At 35.2% G+C, this 17,868-nt stretch overlaps 1 protein-coding gene across 16 annotated transcripts in view; it reads left to right on the plus strand.

The window, feature by feature from the left end:
• The window catches only part of PDS5B (PDS5 cohesin associated factor B), a 194,179-nt gene that overhangs the window by 105,160 nt on the left and 71,151 nt on the right, over window positions 1-17,868 (plus strand). For all 16 annotated transcript variants that reach the window (XM_023621486.2, XM_023621489.2, XM_023621492.2 and 13 more), the window contains 5 exons: window positions 1,230-1,311; window positions 4,773-4,821; window positions 7,073-7,212; window positions 8,553-8,668; window positions 16,803-16,908. In XM_023621486.2, coding sequence (XP_023477254.1) covers window positions 1,230-1,311; window positions 4,773-4,821; window positions 7,073-7,212; window positions 8,553-8,668; window positions 16,803-16,908 — 493 coding nt within the window. The remainder of the gene's footprint in view (window positions 1-1,229; window positions 1,312-4,772; window positions 4,822-7,072; window positions 7,213-8,552; window positions 8,669-16,802; window positions 16,909-17,868) is intronic.

The raw sequence follows: 17,868 nt of genomic DNA on the forward strand, positions 1-17,868 counted from the left end.
GTATGGCGTGCCAAGCAGTGCCATGTCCACACCCGAGATCTGAACCAGCGAACCCCGGGCTGCCAAAGCGGAACGTGTGCACTTAACCGCTGTGTCACTGGGCCAGCCCCTAATGTTTAAATTCTTAAGTTGTGCCAATTAAACGTTTTATGGAACTTTAGTAACTTGAAAACAGTGAAGTATAGCTATTGCAAATTTGACTTCTAAGATGAAAATGCCCCAATACTGTTCCTTTGCCAGTACCATTTTGAAGGGACTGCTATAAAGGAATTTGTGTCCAAATTTCAAGTAATTTATCACCTTAAAAAAATCCAAAAGTATTTATAGAACATACTGTTAAAGGAGGAGAGTGAAAATATTAAACAATTGTCTTGTCTGTCAAAAGAGAAAGTGATTTTATATGCTTCTGTATTACTGTTGTATGGTGATGCTTCTTATGTGAGATAATGGAGATTAATAGAAGTGTAGATAATTGAAAACAAAATAATGAAAAGCATTATGTGGTTTTGGAAAATTCCGTTTAAAAAATTTAAAATATGTGGTTCTTATATTCTATAACTTAATATTTCAATAACATTAACTACTCACTATGATTTACCTGTATTTTCTCGAGTACTTGTTTAATTTTTTACATTTACATTTCTAAGAACAATAAAAGTATTAAGAGAACATCAAGATTTTTCCCATTTGAAAAGAATATTCACATATATAATATTACATATAATATGTTATCTAAGTGTATAATGTAACATATAAAATAATATATTATAAATGTAATATTTCTCTTCTAGGAAAAAGTATCTCCATTCTTTCAGAGCTAGCTCTTTTCTGTCTTTGATTTCTTTTCATCTGCCTACTACAGAGACTTGATCTATCAAATATTCCTTTATTTCTCCAGTTTATAATCTCCACAGTTAATTCCTACACCCTAGTCTACAGACATGTTCCAGTTGGTAGATCTTTCCTGTTCTTACACAGAACATAGAACAACTACCACTAATCCCTGTCTTTTGATACAGTGATGTCCTCAAGTGTGTTATCTCTTATGTTCGACTTCTCTCTTTCCCTCCATACATCACTTGCTTAGTTCTATGAATTGTACCTCATCTCTGTCATCTATTTTGGTAGTTTGGTAATTTGAACTTAAAAAAAAATTAATATAGTTGGAATATTCTGGAAGGATTTTTATCTGGTTTTGTTATTTAAATTTATGTGTTTGTGTTTTTCAGAGCATTGAATGAAATGTGGAAATGTCAAAATCTGCTCCGACATCAAGTAAAGGATTTGCTTGACTTAATTAAGCAACCTAAAGTAAGTTAAATTTAATGAAAAGTTTTCCTTTGATACTAAATTTTATAAAACACATGTATTTTAGTTACTCTTTACCATTGCTGCCATGTGTTTAAACAACTATTTCTGTGTGGAACAGTTCTGGTTCTAGAATCTATGATCTCTAACTTGGAGCACTGAAATTTTTAAGAAAGTTATTGCATAGAAAAATTTAAATTTACTGTATCTGCAAAAGGTGATACCCAACAGGAAAGAGACTGTTTCTATGTACTCAGAATTAAAGTTTTTTCTAGCTTTAAAATAAAAAATACCCAAGCAATAACTCAGCATCATTGAAAGCATAGAAAATAGAGTAAAAATACGCTTGTCTTGCCACCCTAAAATAACTCCCTTCATCTTGTGGTTTTAGAAAGTTTAATATCGTGTAATTATAGTTAAGTATCTTGATATGTTTAGTTATAATTAATGTTTTGGTGATTTTAATGTACTACTTGGTCTTCATGATTATAATTTAATGATGATATTTATCCAGTTATGTATCTTATTTTTTGGACATTTAGAATAATTCCAGGTTTTTTTTTCCCTAGAATGTTGTATGTAGGCCTATAAGAGGTATAATTCACCTATAAAGCAATGTGCCTGGTTATTTTAAATTGCATCTTGGGAAAGCAATATAGTGTTATTTTTTATTTCTTTTTATTTTCAGTCCATAGTGGGAACGATGCCTTCTACCCCCTTACCTCCCCAATGTACACCTCGTCTTCATAGGACATAGGACAATAGAGTGGAGTTGTTTCATCTAGGGGGAGAAAATTTCCAGTCTTCCTAGGTGTAAATTTGGCGATTTGCCCTAAAAATCTGTGTGCTAGCACTGGTTGTTTGAGTGGTTTATGGTGACCCTCTTGCTATTTTTTTTGGCTGAGGAAGGTTTTCCCTGAGCTACCGTCTATTCCAGTCTTCCTCCATTTTGTATGTGGGTTGCCATGACAGCATGGCTGACGAGTGGTGTAGGTCTGTGCCTGGGATCTGAACCCACGAATCTGGGTTGCTGCAGCAGAGCGTGCTGAACTTAACCACCATGCCATGGGACCAGCCCCATCACTAACCTCCAAATCACAAGTAATAGGGCATTTTGTGCCACTTGTTTGCCTGATTGAAGCTTGCAACTCAGTAGTATTTTTGTTTTATAGGCTAACAATAACTTCGTTTATGGTTTATTAAACGTAATTTAACCTTTTTGATTAAGTATATTGAACTAGCTAGAATAAGTTTTCCCTTATAATAAATGACTTAAAACTAATTTTCGTGCTTCTGCTGTTTTAATACTTTCTCTGCCAAGGGAGGAAATTGGAAAACCCCAGTTAGTGTGTTTCAGCCAATAAATATGTGTTTCAGTCAGTGTTAGGATGCAGTAAGTTAGTGTGTTTCAGTTAGTAATCTCTGGATTAAGTGCCCCCCTTTGCGACCTATAGCCATATTAATTTACTTGCCTTTGGCCAAAGTTCTGTGTTAATTAAAAATATGAGATGTTCTTATATGCATGCGTATAAAATAATTCCTGATTTTAGGCATTATTGATGTCATAATAGCAGCTGAGTAGTATGTTAAGTGTGTAGATCATATGTTGAAGAGATGTATCAGATTGTAATAAAAAATAACTTTATTTTTGACTCTCACTATACCCTTGAAATTTATTTAGTGGGAGCTTCTTCCCCTTTCCAGTTGATAAAAACTTCGGTCTCGTGAATTTCCTGTTTAGTCTTGCATGAAATAACAAAACACAGCCTCAATTCAATTAGAATGTTTAGTTCCCTACTACTTTGTGGAACTTTCCTTTAAATTGTCTTAAAATAATTACCGAGTTATCCAAATTAAAGAGAGAATTCTTACTCATGTGGTGGGGTTGAAGAAGAATCAGAATAGAGGAGGATACTACCCCCAAGTGGAATTCTAGTGAGAGAAGAATTAATAGTCTCTTACTACTTAATATTCACTTTATACCAAGAATTATAGTAGACATTATAGAGTTAAAGTTTGAAAAAATACAAATCTATGTTTAACTTTTGGGTTTTCATATTTCTTCCTGTTTTACCGGGAAGACTCTTAGATAATTAATAATGAGTATAGTTTTTGCCTTCTTCATTATTCAGTCTGATTAAGATTGTTTTTATTCTTACTTAGCTCAGCAGCATATCCCTTCTTCATTTAGCTAAGTTGATTTGCTCAGTGTCGCTCAAAGTGACTTTGTAATTTCCAGTATTGTACTTCTGTTGATGTTTCTTTTTAATGTGGATCAACTTCTGCTTTTTTTTTGGTGAGGAAAATTGGCCCTGAGCTAGCATCTGTTGCCAGTCTTCCTCTATTTTACGTGGGGTGCCGCCACAGCATGGCTTGACTGGCGGTGCTGTGTCTGTGCCCAGGATCTGAACCAGCAAACCCTGGGCCACTGAAGCGGAGCACGCAAACTTAACCACTGCACCACTGGGCCATTCCCTGGATCAACTTCTTGAAAGTCCAGTACCACTTCTTTCCTTCCAAATTAAACAACAACAACAACAAAAATCTTACATGTTTCTAGACAGATCTATTCCAATACTTTAAATTCCAAATATTTGAGAATTAACTCTCGTGATCTATCATGCTTTGTCTCGCACTTCCTCTGAACAAACTCCTTCTCAATAGCCATGTTGTTTTTTGTTTATTTGTTGATTTATTGCCTTCACCCCAGTGTTTTTCTAGCTCAATATTTTAGAGTTACTCAGTGACATCTTTTTTTTTTTTTTTGTAAACGGCATTAACCTGGTGCAACAGTCAAATAACTAGCATTCTTAGAAACACCTTTTATGCAGGTGACTTTGCAGAGTGTATTTATGTGCAGCCCAATGTGGTGAACACATTCATTCAGTGAAATAGTGCTACTTTGATGCAGCAATAACTAACACTCTTGGAAAAACCTTTTGTACATGTCAGTGGCATCTTTTTAATTGTCTTTATCGTTGTCTTCCATATGAGCTTCAGCACTATGCCTTGTAATCCTTAGGCTTAGAAATTTTAGGAGCATCGCACGTCACTCAGAAGTGTATACTTAATTCTTAACTTTTTTGCTTGAGATAAGGCCAAAAGCATGAAAACCAACATTTCCAGGTTGTTTTGTTCCTTTTCTAAACTTAGTTGTCCTATTCTTTCAGTACTAAAGAAAAACAAAATATCTTCCTGTCCCAAAAGGTTGGTGTAGCCGTCTGGTTTTTGTTTGGAGACAGACAAAACAGAGTGAGGGAAGAGGTGAGACAGTGGAATATGAGTTCATTCCCACCCTCGCTCAGTTCATCTGGAGTTCAAACATAGCTAGAGCAGGAGCATCCAGTGGTGGTAAGGGTGTGAGCCTAGAGCATTAGTAGGTTATGCTTATCTAACTTTCTGAAGAGTCTAATGAAAATTATTGTTAGGAAATTTTAATTTTGCATTTTTTGTGTGATTTACAGACAGATGCCAGTGTCAAGGCCATATTTTCAAAAGTGATGGTTATTACAAGTAAGTTGTCTCAAGTATATGTGAAATTTAAAGTTTAATTGAAACATTCTTTCTGATAATTTAAAGTGTTTCATGGACTTCATTTTAGACTAAATATATAGGAAAAGCTTAAAGTGTTTTTGGCTGATTTTTCAACAGACAGCTCAGCCTTAGCTTTCCTTTTTTTCTGATTTTCATTTACTTTGTACTACACAGAATTTTTGTTTTGTGTGTGTGTGTGTGTTGATGTGAGCAAGAGCTGGAGAAGATTTATTGCATAAATTTATTTTTGAGAGTTTATTCAAATTATTACATAATCTTACTGTTAAAGTTGAATCTGTGCTTTGGTGTTGCTTACTCTAAAGTGAATCTATCTGAAGCTAATTTCATTCTCAGCCAAAATTTAGAGTGAAAGATATACCTAATAACTACAAAAGAACTTCTTTGAAAAAAACATAGTAATTTTTCTTTTTGCTTTCACTGATTTCAAATAAAATGTTATTTAATTGCATTTAACAGTAGATACAACAGGATTATGTAGCACATCTTATCTTTGTTCAGTGCAGGAATAGGGCAAAGGAGGTGTTTTTGAGGGCATTTGCTTTTCCTCCCACCTAGAGATCGCTGTGTGTAGCAAATGGACAGAGGGAGATTCAGGAGCATCTGGAGGAATGCATCTCCTCAGCCTCCACTTGGTAGTAATGAAGAGATCTTAGGTGGATTTCTGAGATGTTAACAGACGTTGCAAGATGGTACGGAAGTAATACTAAGACACTGAAGAGAACAGGAACCTAGTTTACTGGGTTTTAGACTAAATGATAGGACTTTTAGCATGAGTAGAGCTTTAAGACCAAAATATCTTTTCGTCTTGGGCCATTAAACATAAATTAGTTTTCAGTCCCTTTGAGTAACTTAAAGCAAGTGATTTTGTGCTATTGCTTTTTTATAACTATCTCCTCAGTAATTTGGCCATGGACACCATCGCCTAAAGGAGATCATCTCCTATATTCTTTCTATTTTTTACAACCATCAAGTACAATATTTGCTTTCAAGAAGTACAACATTTCCCCACTTCTGTTGGAGAAATGCTGGTATCCTGCAGGTGTTAACAGTGTTATTAGAAATAAGGGTTTCATGGTCAAGTGCATTTGTAGAATGCTGAATTAAAGGGTTTTTTGGTTCCCTACCTCTTTCCTCCCTCCATCTTTCTCTCCCTCCCTCCTTTTCTCTGCACCCCCCGTCACCCCCCTCCCCCCATGTCTCTCTCTTTTTGTTTTGTCTCTTAAGTGGTAAGCCTTATTGTAGCCTTTAATATGATGCCTATACTTTATCAGGGGTTATGAAGTACCATTTTCCAAAACTGTTTGAAAACAGTACAGTAGATTTTTTTCTTTGTATTATAGAAACATGGAAAGGTCATACAGTTAGATATTTAGGGGGAAAATTTACTACATTCAAAGATCTAGCCAAGACATGAAATGGAATTTCAAAGTTGTATATGAACTTGAAGATTGCATTTACTGTATTCCTATTTTAAGATTCAGTTGGATTTCTACTACTTTTATTATAGTCCATATTTCTATATTATAATTTCTTTTATTAGAAATATCTTAATCTGGTTCTCTATAACAGTTGTGAGTAGCCAGAAAAAAAGATATTGGGATCAACATTTTATTGGCTTTCATAAGTATCTTGATACATGGATGTATTAGGAGAGTAGTATAAAACTCATAATTGACTCTACAAGGACTCATCCTTTCTCATGCAGTAGTGGCTTATCCACCGGTAACACCTGGAACATGTTGCTCAGCATGTGTCAGTGCCAGATAGTGTACGGGTGTATGAGAGTTATCTCTGGTTTAACAACAGGAAACAACACAGGAAAATAGTTTCTTAAGGGTAAAACTTACTGATCGATCTTTTGCTGTGAATTACAAGAAAGCAATGTATGCAACAAGCTAAAGGGGACAGTAATAAAATTGGTCTTATTTAGCTTGAGATTTAATGCCCTTAAAACTATAAGGAGTCTTTTAGAAATAGCCAGTTCAGTATTTCCCTGCATAGATGTTCCTTCACAATGATCTTGTTTTGTGTTTCTAGAAAGTAGATTTTTATTTGTGAAAATTGACTGTTGAAGGTGCGCCATAATTTGTCTCATTAAACTAAACTGAATTTATCTTAGAATTATTAATCAAAGTAATAAAAAAAAGAAAAATGTTAATCTTTAATTATTTTGAGAAATTTCTAAAATTGTATTTTAATTTAATTTAAGGAAATTTGCCAGATCCTGGTAAGGCTCAGGATTTCATGAAGAAATTCACACAGGTGTTAGAAGATGATGAGAAAATAAGAAAACAATTAGAAGTACTTGTTAGTCCAACATGCTCCTGCAAACAGGCTGAAGGTTGTGTGGTAAGGAGAGAAATTTAAAAGAGCTAATGTTTGAAGAAACCCTCAGATCTTTTTTTTGTCCTCTTTTATAAAATAATTTATATTCGTTATGTAAAATTTAGAAAATATCGTAAAAATGCCAATATAGATAAACTATAATCCTTCTATAGAGACAGTTGCTGTTAATATTATGGTGTCTGTCCTTCCAAAATAAGATCATATTATACATATAGCTTTGTACACTTATTTTCATTAAGTAGTCTTTTACAGTATTAGATTTAATAGCAACATAGTGTCCCATTGAATATACGTACCATAATTTATTGGACAGTCCACTTGTGTTACACATTTAGATTTTTCTCCAAGTTTTTGATAAATGTAAAGAACACTTTAATATCTTTATAGCTAAATAATTTTACACTGTTTTGATTATTTCTTTAGGATATATTCAATATTGGCCAGTATCGTTGTTGAAAATAAGCAAAACTCAAACAAACAAAAACTATTATTTTGTTAGGATTTGTATTTTTTGGTTGCTAGTTGTCTGGCCAGTTTTTCTCCTTGGATGTATTAGCCATTCATATTTCTTTTGTAAATTGTGTGTTTTTGATCTTTGCCTGGAATGATGTTTGTCTTTATATTACTGATTTGTTTGGTTTGTCATGGCACTGTATGTTAATTAAGGTAAAAGTAATTTTCTATCAGTTGTAGTTTGCCTTTTCATTTTATTTATGATGTCCTTTAATACCGTAGTTTTATTTTTATCTACCTGAGTATGTCAGCAGTCTCCTCGAGGTTTTTGCCTTTGGTGTCCTGCTTACAAAATCCCATTCTATTGCAAGTCAGTGAAAATATTTACTAATGTCAGTATTCCTTAATCTGTTTGCCATGTGAGAGGCTTTTTTAAAAAGAGATGATTCTTGGCTGCATTCCAGACTGACTAAATGAGAATTTTCACAATGAGGTTGAGGAATCTGTAGTTTTAACAAGCTCCCCTGATAATTTTGCTCACTGAAGTTTGTGTATCCATTGACCCTTGGTTTTATTCTTTTCTCTTTGTTTTGGAATATTTTTAGCATAAGGTATGAGATAGGGATCTAACTCTGTTTTTATTCTAAATGTCTGTCCAGTTATTTCAATACAGTGTAGTCAATAATCTTTTTCCTACTTACTCGAAGTGTTACCTTTTCTCATATGCTGAATTCTTAATCTAGTCTCTTTTCCAGACTTGTTCAATTCCTGTTGGTTTATTTATTCCAGCACCAGTACTACATGGTTTAGTTATTGTAGGTTCTTAACATTGTACTGTAATGTAATCATTTAAACATACTTTTGTAATATTTAAAAAATCTACATTACAGCGTGAAATAACTAAGAAGTTGGGCAACCCCAAACAGCCTACAAATCCTTTCCTGGAAATGATCAAGTTTCTCTTGGAGAGGATAGCACCTGTGCACATAGATACTGAATCTATCAGGTATTTGTATATAAAAATATTAAATTTTCATTACTGTTCATTCATTCAGTCAGTCAGTCAATCACTATTGAGTACCTGCCGTATACAAGGCACTTATCTGTATAGATTTATGTATATACATGATGGCTATATACTACCTGTATATATATCTATTCATATATATGCATTTATGTGTGTATATATCTGTATTAGTTTCTCTTGTTTAAAGTATTGCTTCAATTTGGGGGAGAAATCATCAGTCTACGCCTGTCTATTACCATTGTACCAGGAATTCCTCTTTTTAGTTAGCTTGCATAAGTTAGGTAATAACAAATGAATTGTAGTTGTACTCTCAGGAAAGGTAAACGAGGTGAATATATTGTAAAGTAACATATGATGTATTTTCACAGACATTTAAGAACTGAAAATCTTGTTTTTAAAACAACCCTCATTTAAAGTTTCAGCTTTGATATCACCTGACTGGGACATCTTGGAAAGTACTTTGTTTTTATGTCTGTACTCTCTTTTATAAAATGTGAGAAGAGTTGTTTTTTTCCAAACATTTTTTTAAAATGTTTCAACTGGTTGAAAAAAAATAAAGTACTTATAAAATACGTACAGCATACTGATTTACTAGTCATCACTAGTATCTTTCAGAGATGTATTAGAATCTAAAATAAATAGTACTAATGGTATATCCTATATTCCTATATGCTGTGGAGATTTTTTGTTGAGGAGGGCATAGGGTGTATCTTTTGGGCCCTGACACCACCCACCCCCCCGTAGAGTAGAGAGACCCTCCTTTGGATAGCCATTAGTCACTTTGGACTCCTCTTCCATCAATTTTCATTTGAAGAAGGGGTTTCCATGGTTTGAAAAACAAAACAAAACAAAAAGCTAGAACCCTGTACGTTAGTACAAGGAAGAATCTGAGTCAGATTGAAATTCATGAATTAAATAAATAATCCCCATGCCTTCTCTATTCAAGGCAGTGCTAGTTAGGTGTTGGCAAAGCATACTTTCTGCTTTTCATCAACCTTCTGTCTAGTAATGCAATAAAGAATTTTTTGTTTTCTCCCCAAAGCCCCCCAGTACATAGTTGTATATACTAGCTGTAGGTCCTTCTAGTTGTGGCATGTGGGATGCCGCCTCAGCATGGCTTGATGCATGGTGCTGTGTCCGTGCCCAGGATCCGAACGGGTGAAACCCTGGGCTGCTGAAGCACAGCGGGCGGACCCAACCACTCGGCCACAGGGCCGGCTCCGGAATAAAGAGTTGTAATCAGTAGATTATATTATAGTTCCATAAAATTAGTGCAGATGGTGTTCAGATAACTGAAAGAAGATTTCTCCAAGGGGGTAGTATTTGACCTAAGAAGAAGAATTAGTGAGATTTTGTTTCTACAGAGATGGGAGGAGTATTCCAGGCATTGAGATTAATGTAAGCCAAGCTAACTACATAGGGAAGAACAAGAATATTTTGAAAATGACTGCCATCTATTTAAGCTACAGTATGGAGAGGTATAAAAGTGTTGTGAGATGATCCTAAAAAAGTAGTTGGGATCAGATTGTGGAAAGCCTTTAAGATCTAACTTTAGAGCTATTACTTTATTCTTTGGTCCGTTGAGAATCACAGATGATTGCTGACGGATAGGAGGAGGGAAGTAGAAGAGAGAGATTGCTAAGACGTTATTATAATTGTCTATGGGTGGTGGTAGTGGGATGTAAAGAACAAATTTGAGGAAGGTTTTAAAAGAACAACCCAGGTTATCATACTGGAAATGAGGAATAAAGGTGAACAGGAGTCAGACATAAAAGTTCAAGTCCAAATGTGAAGAGAATAGTAACACGTTGAGAGAGTGAAGGGAGCTGATTTTGAAGTAGGTGAGAAAGGATGTGCTTATTTGGGTATGACAAACAATTTTTTAAAAATAATCAAGGCAGGGTCTGGCCCGATGGTATAGCGGTTGAGTTCACGTACTCTGGTTCAGATCCTGGGCATGGACCTGCACACTGCTTATCAAGCCGTGCTGTGGCATGTGTCCCACATATAAAATAGAGGAGGGTGGGCACAGATGTTAGCTCAGGGCCCATCTTGCTCAGCAAAAAGAGGAGAATTGGCTGTGGATGTTAGCTCAGGGCTAGTCTTCCTCAAAAAAGGGGAAAAAATCAAGGCAAATTGAGTTTAATGTGAAACTGTGAGAATGGATTAGTTCCCTGAGCAAGAGATTGTATAGAAAGAAGTAAAAAGATCAAAAGATCATGGGCAGAACATTGGAATTTCCTTTTTTTTTTTTTTTTTACAGTAGAAAAGTTACAGAAATGTAAAAAACCAGCTTATTGTAGTGTTTTGAAAGTTAAGGTGGAGAAAGTTTTCAGAAAGAACGCATATTATGGACAGTCAAAGAAAGTGAGGACCGAAGGAGGTCTTTGGCTTTAGCAATCAGTCAGTCATAGTGATATAGAAGATATGTCAAAACGTAACAATAACAGATGGTAGCAATTAGTGCTTATAATGTGCCTGGGATGATTCTAAACATTTTACGCTTTGTGTTTTAACTCAAGTTACTTCTTAACTCTGTGAGACAAGAAATAATTATTATTCTCATTTTACAAATAAGGAACAGTGAATTACAGAGATGCTGAGTGCCTTTCCCACTGCTGGGAAGTGGTGTTTGGCATTTAAATCCAGAAAGTCTGCCTCCACAGTCCTCTTGGTTACCCACCACGTTATGTATGTATTAGGCCTCCAGAAAGATTGCATTCTTAGTCCCCACCAGTAGTCAATGAATGTCCAGTTCACCTAACTCTTCACTATAGTGGCTATTGACCTTTTCAGTCTTTGCCATTTTGTAGGTGAGCGATGGTACTCTTTTTTTAAAAAAATGGTATTACTAATAAAATTGAACATTTTCTTCCCAATATTTCTTTGCTAATTGCATTTCTTTTTTTTCTATGAGGGACTTGGAGGAATTGTCTTTTTTTTTGAGGAAGATTAGCCCTGAGCTAACTACTGCCAAATCCTCCTCTTTTTGCTGAGGAAGTCTGGCCCTGAGCTAACATCGTGCCCATCTTCCTCTACTTTATACATGGGACACCTACCACAGCATGGCGTGCCAAGCAGTGCCATATCCTCACCGGCGAACCCCGGGCTGCTGAGAAGCGGAACGTGCGCACTTAACTGCTGCACCACCGGGCCAGCCCCTCTTTTTCTTACTGATAAGAGTGCTTTATAAAATAAGGCTTTGAATCTAGTTCAGTTGCCTTTTAAATTTGTGCTTGACATTAGTAAACGTTAAGTTATAGATCGATTTAATTATAATCTATCAATTGTTTCCTTTATGGTTTCTTTCTGTCTTTGTTATCATTAGGTGGTTATGTTTTTTTACATCTAAATCTTTAATTGGTCTGGAATTGATTTTAGCGTAAGATGGAGGAAGAGATCCATACTTGTTTAAAAGCATATGATAGCTTGTTGTATCAACTCCATTTATTGAAAAATTGATTCCTTCTCATTTGATTTGAAGTGTTCGCTTATTATAGCATAAATTCCTGTATGATTTGGACTCTTAATGGACTTTTGCTTTGATTCCTTTGTCTTTGAGGTTTTTTCGATACACTTTTATTTCATTGAGAAAGTTCTTTCATTCCTCCTCCCCTAAATTTATTGGCTGTTCCAAAATGTTAATTAATTTTTCCAGATGGGCCATAGAATGTATCTGTTGAATTTTGTTCCGCATTAAGTTGTGTTCCCCTGAGACATTTATAGATTTAGTGAAAAATGCCATTTGTGTGATACTGTGTTTCCATCTTACCAAAATATTTGTTGATTATTCAAATCTCTATGCTCCCTTCATATAATTTTAGAATTTACATATAGATTCTGTGCACTTAAAACTTTTTATTCCTAGTTATTTTATATATTTTGACTTATTATTGTGAATAGATTTTCCCCTCTCTGTATTTTTTATGTGGCTTTGGCTAATAGGAAAGTAGTATTGATTCTTTAGTTTTTTGTTAGTGTCACCTCACTGAACTCTTAGTATTTTTTAATAGTTTCTCAATTGATTCTCTTTGATTTTCCAGGTTGATGCTTCTTCTCACAGATCTTTTGACTGGCCCTTGTTCTTTGGTTATTAGCTCAATCGTACTTCTTCAGAAATGCTTTTTTCTGACTATCCTGGCTAGAGAACTTCACTTTTTGTCTTGGCCTTCTTTCTAGTCCTTATTGTTCCTGATTTATCTTTTTCATGTATTTGTTTACTTAATTTTGGCCCTCTCTCACTAGACCGAGTGTTTCACGCTTGTAGTCATGGAAGAAAATAATGAGTTTAATTTTGGATATGTTGTATTTTTCATTCCTATGTTACATGTAGGTAAAAAACCTTAGGGCTGCTGAAAATATGGGAAGAGGATTCAGGCTGAAGATGTTTTGGGAGATAATTGGAGCTATGAGAATCGATTAATCAGGGAAAATGGGCAGAAAAGGAGAGGAAACATCCTCAAAGATACCAACTGTTAAGGGGATGATAATTTAAGAAGACCCTGCAAGGGAGACGGATGCATTTGACTCCTAGGTTTACCTTAAGTTTGGATACATAATATTTTTGTAGAAACATAGATCTACTAAACACTTTTAGGAACATTGAATAATTCAATTTTCTTGTATTTTGATACATACTATGTCTTTAACCTGGTATTTTTGGTTTTTTTTTTTTTGGTAAAAAAAACCCTATCAGTGTGAGCGACTATTTTAGATAATTGACATTGCATTACAAATGTTTCTTTTAAAATAATGTAACCTTGTTTTTAGAAGAAAATTTGAAAATAGTGTGTTTCCTTTCTGATCCATTCTAATGTTCTAGTGCAGTTTTATTGTATGTCTGTTATCTAGGTATTTTTACACATTTCAGGAGCAGGCCTCTGTGTTTCTGGCTCTTAGAATAGTGTTTGACACACAGTAATATTTGGTAAAGTTTGAAAGTGCTTAGTGTTGTCATTTATCCTTTATTCCAGTATACAGTGTTCTACTTTCTGGAGCAGTCAAGTATTTTGATAATTAGAAAACATCTATCATTCATGTGTTTGGGTATAGGCCTTCTGTGGAAAATACAACAATAACAATATAGATAGTGCTAATAAACAAAGCAAAAGTAAAATTAATAGATAGCAAATCAAATAACATTTTGACTTTATTTTCATGGATAAGGGAAAATACTCTTTTTAGAGAGAACTGTCTCAAAATATTTGTAGGCATACCTTGGAGATATTGCCAGTTCACTTCTAGACCACTGCAATAAAGCAAATATTGCCATAAACGAGTCACACAAATATTTTGGTTTCCCAGTGCATAAAAAGTTATGTTTACACTATATTGTAGTCTGTTAAATGTGCAATAGCATTGTGTCTAAAAAAACAATGTACATACCTTAATTAAAAAATATTTTATTGCTAAAAAATGCTAATCATCATCTGAGCGTTCAGCGAGTCATGGTCTTCTTGCTAATGGAGGGTCTTGCCTCACTGTTGGTGGCTGCTGAATGATCAGGGTGGTGGCTGCGGCAATTTCTTAAAATAAGACAATAATGAAGTTTCCTGCATTGATTGACACTTCCTTTCACGAATGGTTTCTCTGTAGCATGCAATGTTGTTTGATAGCATTTTACCCACAGTAGAACTTCTTTCAAAATTGGAGTCAGTCCTCTCAAGCCCTGTGACTGCTTTATTGACTAAGTGTATGTAGTATTCTAAATCCTCTGTTGTCATTTCAGCAGCATTCACAGCATCTTCACTAGGAGTAGATTCCATCTCAAGAAACCACTTTCTTTGTTCATCCATAGGAAGCAACTCCTCATTCATTAAAGTTTTATTATGAGATTGCAGCAATTCAGTCGCATCTTCAGGCTCCACTTCTAATTCTAGTTCTCTTTTTATTTCCATCACATCTGCAGTTACTTCCTCCACTGAAGTCTTGAATCCCTCAAAGTCATCCATTAGGGTTGGAATCAACTTCTAAATTCCTGTTAATGTTGCTATTTGACCTCTTCCCGTGAATCTTGAATGTTCTTAATGACATCTAGAATGGTGAATTCTTTCCAGAAGGTTTTGCATTTACTTTGCCTAGATCCGTCAGAGGAATCACCTTCTATGGCATCTATAGCCTTATGAAATGTATTTCTTAAATAATAAGACTTGAAAGTCGAAGTTACCACTTGATCGATGGGCTGTGGAATGGTTATTGTGTTAGCAGGCATGAAAACATTAATCTCGTACATCTGTATCAGAGCTCCTAGGTGACCAAGTGCATTGTCAGGGAGCAAATATTTTGAAAGGAATCTTTTTCTGAGCAGAATCTTTTTTTTCTCAAAGTGGGCTTAAAATATTCAGTAAACCGCACTGTAAACAGATGTGCTATCATCTAGACATTGTTGTTCCATTTATAGAGCACAGGGTAGATTTAGCATAATTTTTAAGGGCCCTAGGGTTTTTGGCATGGTAAATGAGCATTGGCTTCAACTTAAAGTCATCAGCTGCCGTAGTCCCTAATAAGAGAGTCAGCATGTCCTTTGAAGCTTTGAAGCCAGGCATCAACTTTTCCTCTCCTATGAAAGTCCTAGATGGCATCTTCTTCCAACATGAGGCTGTTTTGTGTACATTGAAAATCTGTTTAGTATAGCCACCTTCAGGAATTATTTTGGCTAGATCTTCTGGATAACTCACTGCAGCTTCTACATCAGCACTGGCTGCTTCACCTTGTACTTTCATGTTATAGAGATGGCTCATTTCCTTAAATCTCATGAGCCAACCCCTGCTAGCTTCCATGTTTTGTTTTGTAGCTTCTTCACCTCTCAGCCTTCATAGAATTGAAGAGAGTTAAGGCCTTGCGTTGGATTAGGCTTTGGCTTAAGGGAATGTTGTGTCTGGTCTGATCGTCTATCCAGACCACTAAACCTTTTTCCTGTTAGCAGTAAGGCCGTTTTGCGTTCTTATCATTCGTGTATTCACTGAAGTAGCACTTTTAATTTCCTTCAAGAACTTTTCCTTTGCATTCACAGCTTGGCTAACTGTTTAGCCCAAGAGGCCTAGCTTTTGGCCTGTCTCAGCTTTGACATGCCTTCCTCACTAAGCTTAATCATTTCTAGCTTTTGATTTGAAGTGAGCAGTGTGCAACTGTTCCTTTCACTTTAATACTTAGGGGCCACCATAGGGTTATTAATTGGCCTAATTCCAATAGTGTTGTGTCCCAGGGAATGGGGAGGCCCACAGAGAGAAAGAGAAACAGGGAACAGCTGGTCAGTGGAGCAGTCAGCACACTCGACATTTATCGATTAACTTTGCTGTCTTATATGGATGCAGTTCGTGGCACCCCAAAACAATTAAAATAGAAACATTAAAGATCACTGATGGCATATTGTCGTTAGTGTTGTTGGAACCCTGCCTGGTCTTTTTTGCCCCATCCTCTCACCTTCTGGTGCAATATCAGACAATGCTCTGCTACTATTCGTAGGGTTTTTGTGGCCAATTTTTTCAGACGTGGGTGGCCAGGTCCTTTTTCCTAGTCTGTATTAGTCTGGAAGCTCTGCTGAAACCTATCCACATGGGCGATCCTGCTGGTATTTGAAATTCTGGTGGTGTAGCTTTTAGTATCATAGTAAACACAGCCACCACAGCATGGCAAGCAAAATACAGGTTGTGTGGTTCCCTGACCTGGAAGCGAACCTGGACTGTGGCAGTGAAAGCACCGAATCTTAACCACCAGACCACCAGGGATGGCAATCACAGATCACCATAACAAATATAATAATAATGGCAAAGTTTTAAATACTGTGAGAATTACCAAAATATGATAGAGACATGAAGTGAGAAAATGCTGTTGGAAAAACGGCACAGACAGACTTGCTTGACTCAGGGTTACCACAGACCTTCAGTGTGTAAAAAAAGCGGTATCTGCGAAACTCAATAAAGTGAAGCACAATAAAACAAGGTATGCGTGTGTTAGAGTTTTTTGTTTTGCAGTAATGTTTGGGAAACAGCTAATAGGAAATTTGTTATGGTTTTGATGTGGTCTCTATAGAAAATATTCAAGATTGTTTTTATTACATATTGCTAATAAAGGACAGTTAAAAAATGACAATTTTTTTTTTGTCATACTTTAGTGCTCTTATTAAGCAGGTGAACAAATCAATAGATGGAACAGCGGATGATGAAGATGAGGGTGTTCCTACTGATCAAGCTATCAGGGCAGGCCTTGAGCTGCTTAAGGTAAATATGCTTAAGATGAAATTAAGTACCTAATTAGATAACTGTTAAACATATATAGTTTATATTTTCTTGATATTTGCTTCTTAAGTTTATAGAGCCTAGAGTAAAATTTTCTCAATTGTTGTAGGTAGTTTAAAAATTGTATATTCTAACAAGTAAGCTAAATATTTTCAGATTTAAATTGTATAAGATAGTCTAGTATTAACTATATTAAAGTAGTGGATTATAATTTGAAGGTTTCATTAGTGAGCAAAGAAAGTGCTAACCGTACCACAAAAGGAGCCGAAATCTTCCTGAAACTCCATTTTATCTTTTGTTAGCTAAAATATGCTACTGCTTTTTACTGATTGTAAAAATATCAGTTAATTGTTGACAACTTAGAAAATGTAAAGAATAAAACATTCATAAGCCTATATGTATACACATTAGTTATATTGTATATACATTAATGTATATACATTAGTTATATATATACATTATATATATGTAATGTGTAAACATTAGTTTCCTTTTTTCTTTTAATCTTTTTTTATTGAAGTAATCTTTGTTTATAGTATTATATAAATATAAGGTGGATTTCAGTTTTACATCATTACATTTCTGTTTCTGTGTGGACTACATTGTGTTCACCACCCAAAGTCTAATTGCCGTCTGTCACTGTATGCGTGTGCCTTTTTACCCCTTTCACCCTCCCCCGCTCCCATCTTTCCATCTGGTAACCACCAGTCTGTTCTCTTTGTCTATGTGTTTGTTTGTTGTTGTTGTTGTTGTTTTCTCTTCCGCATATGAGTGAAATCATATGGTATTTGTCTTTCTCCGTCTGACTTATTTCACTTAGCATAATGCCCTCGAAGTCCATCCATGTTGTCACAAATGCCAAAATTTCATCTTTTTATTTTTATGGCTGAGTAGTGGCCCCCCCCCCCCAAACACATATGTGTATATGTGTAAATACACACA

Source organism: Equus caballus, chromosome 17, assembly GCF_041296265.1.
Source record: "Equus caballus isolate H_3958 breed thoroughbred chromosome 17, TB-T2T, whole genome shotgun sequence".
Lineage (NCBI taxonomy): Eukaryota > Metazoa > Chordata > Mammalia > Perissodactyla > Equidae > Equus > Equus caballus.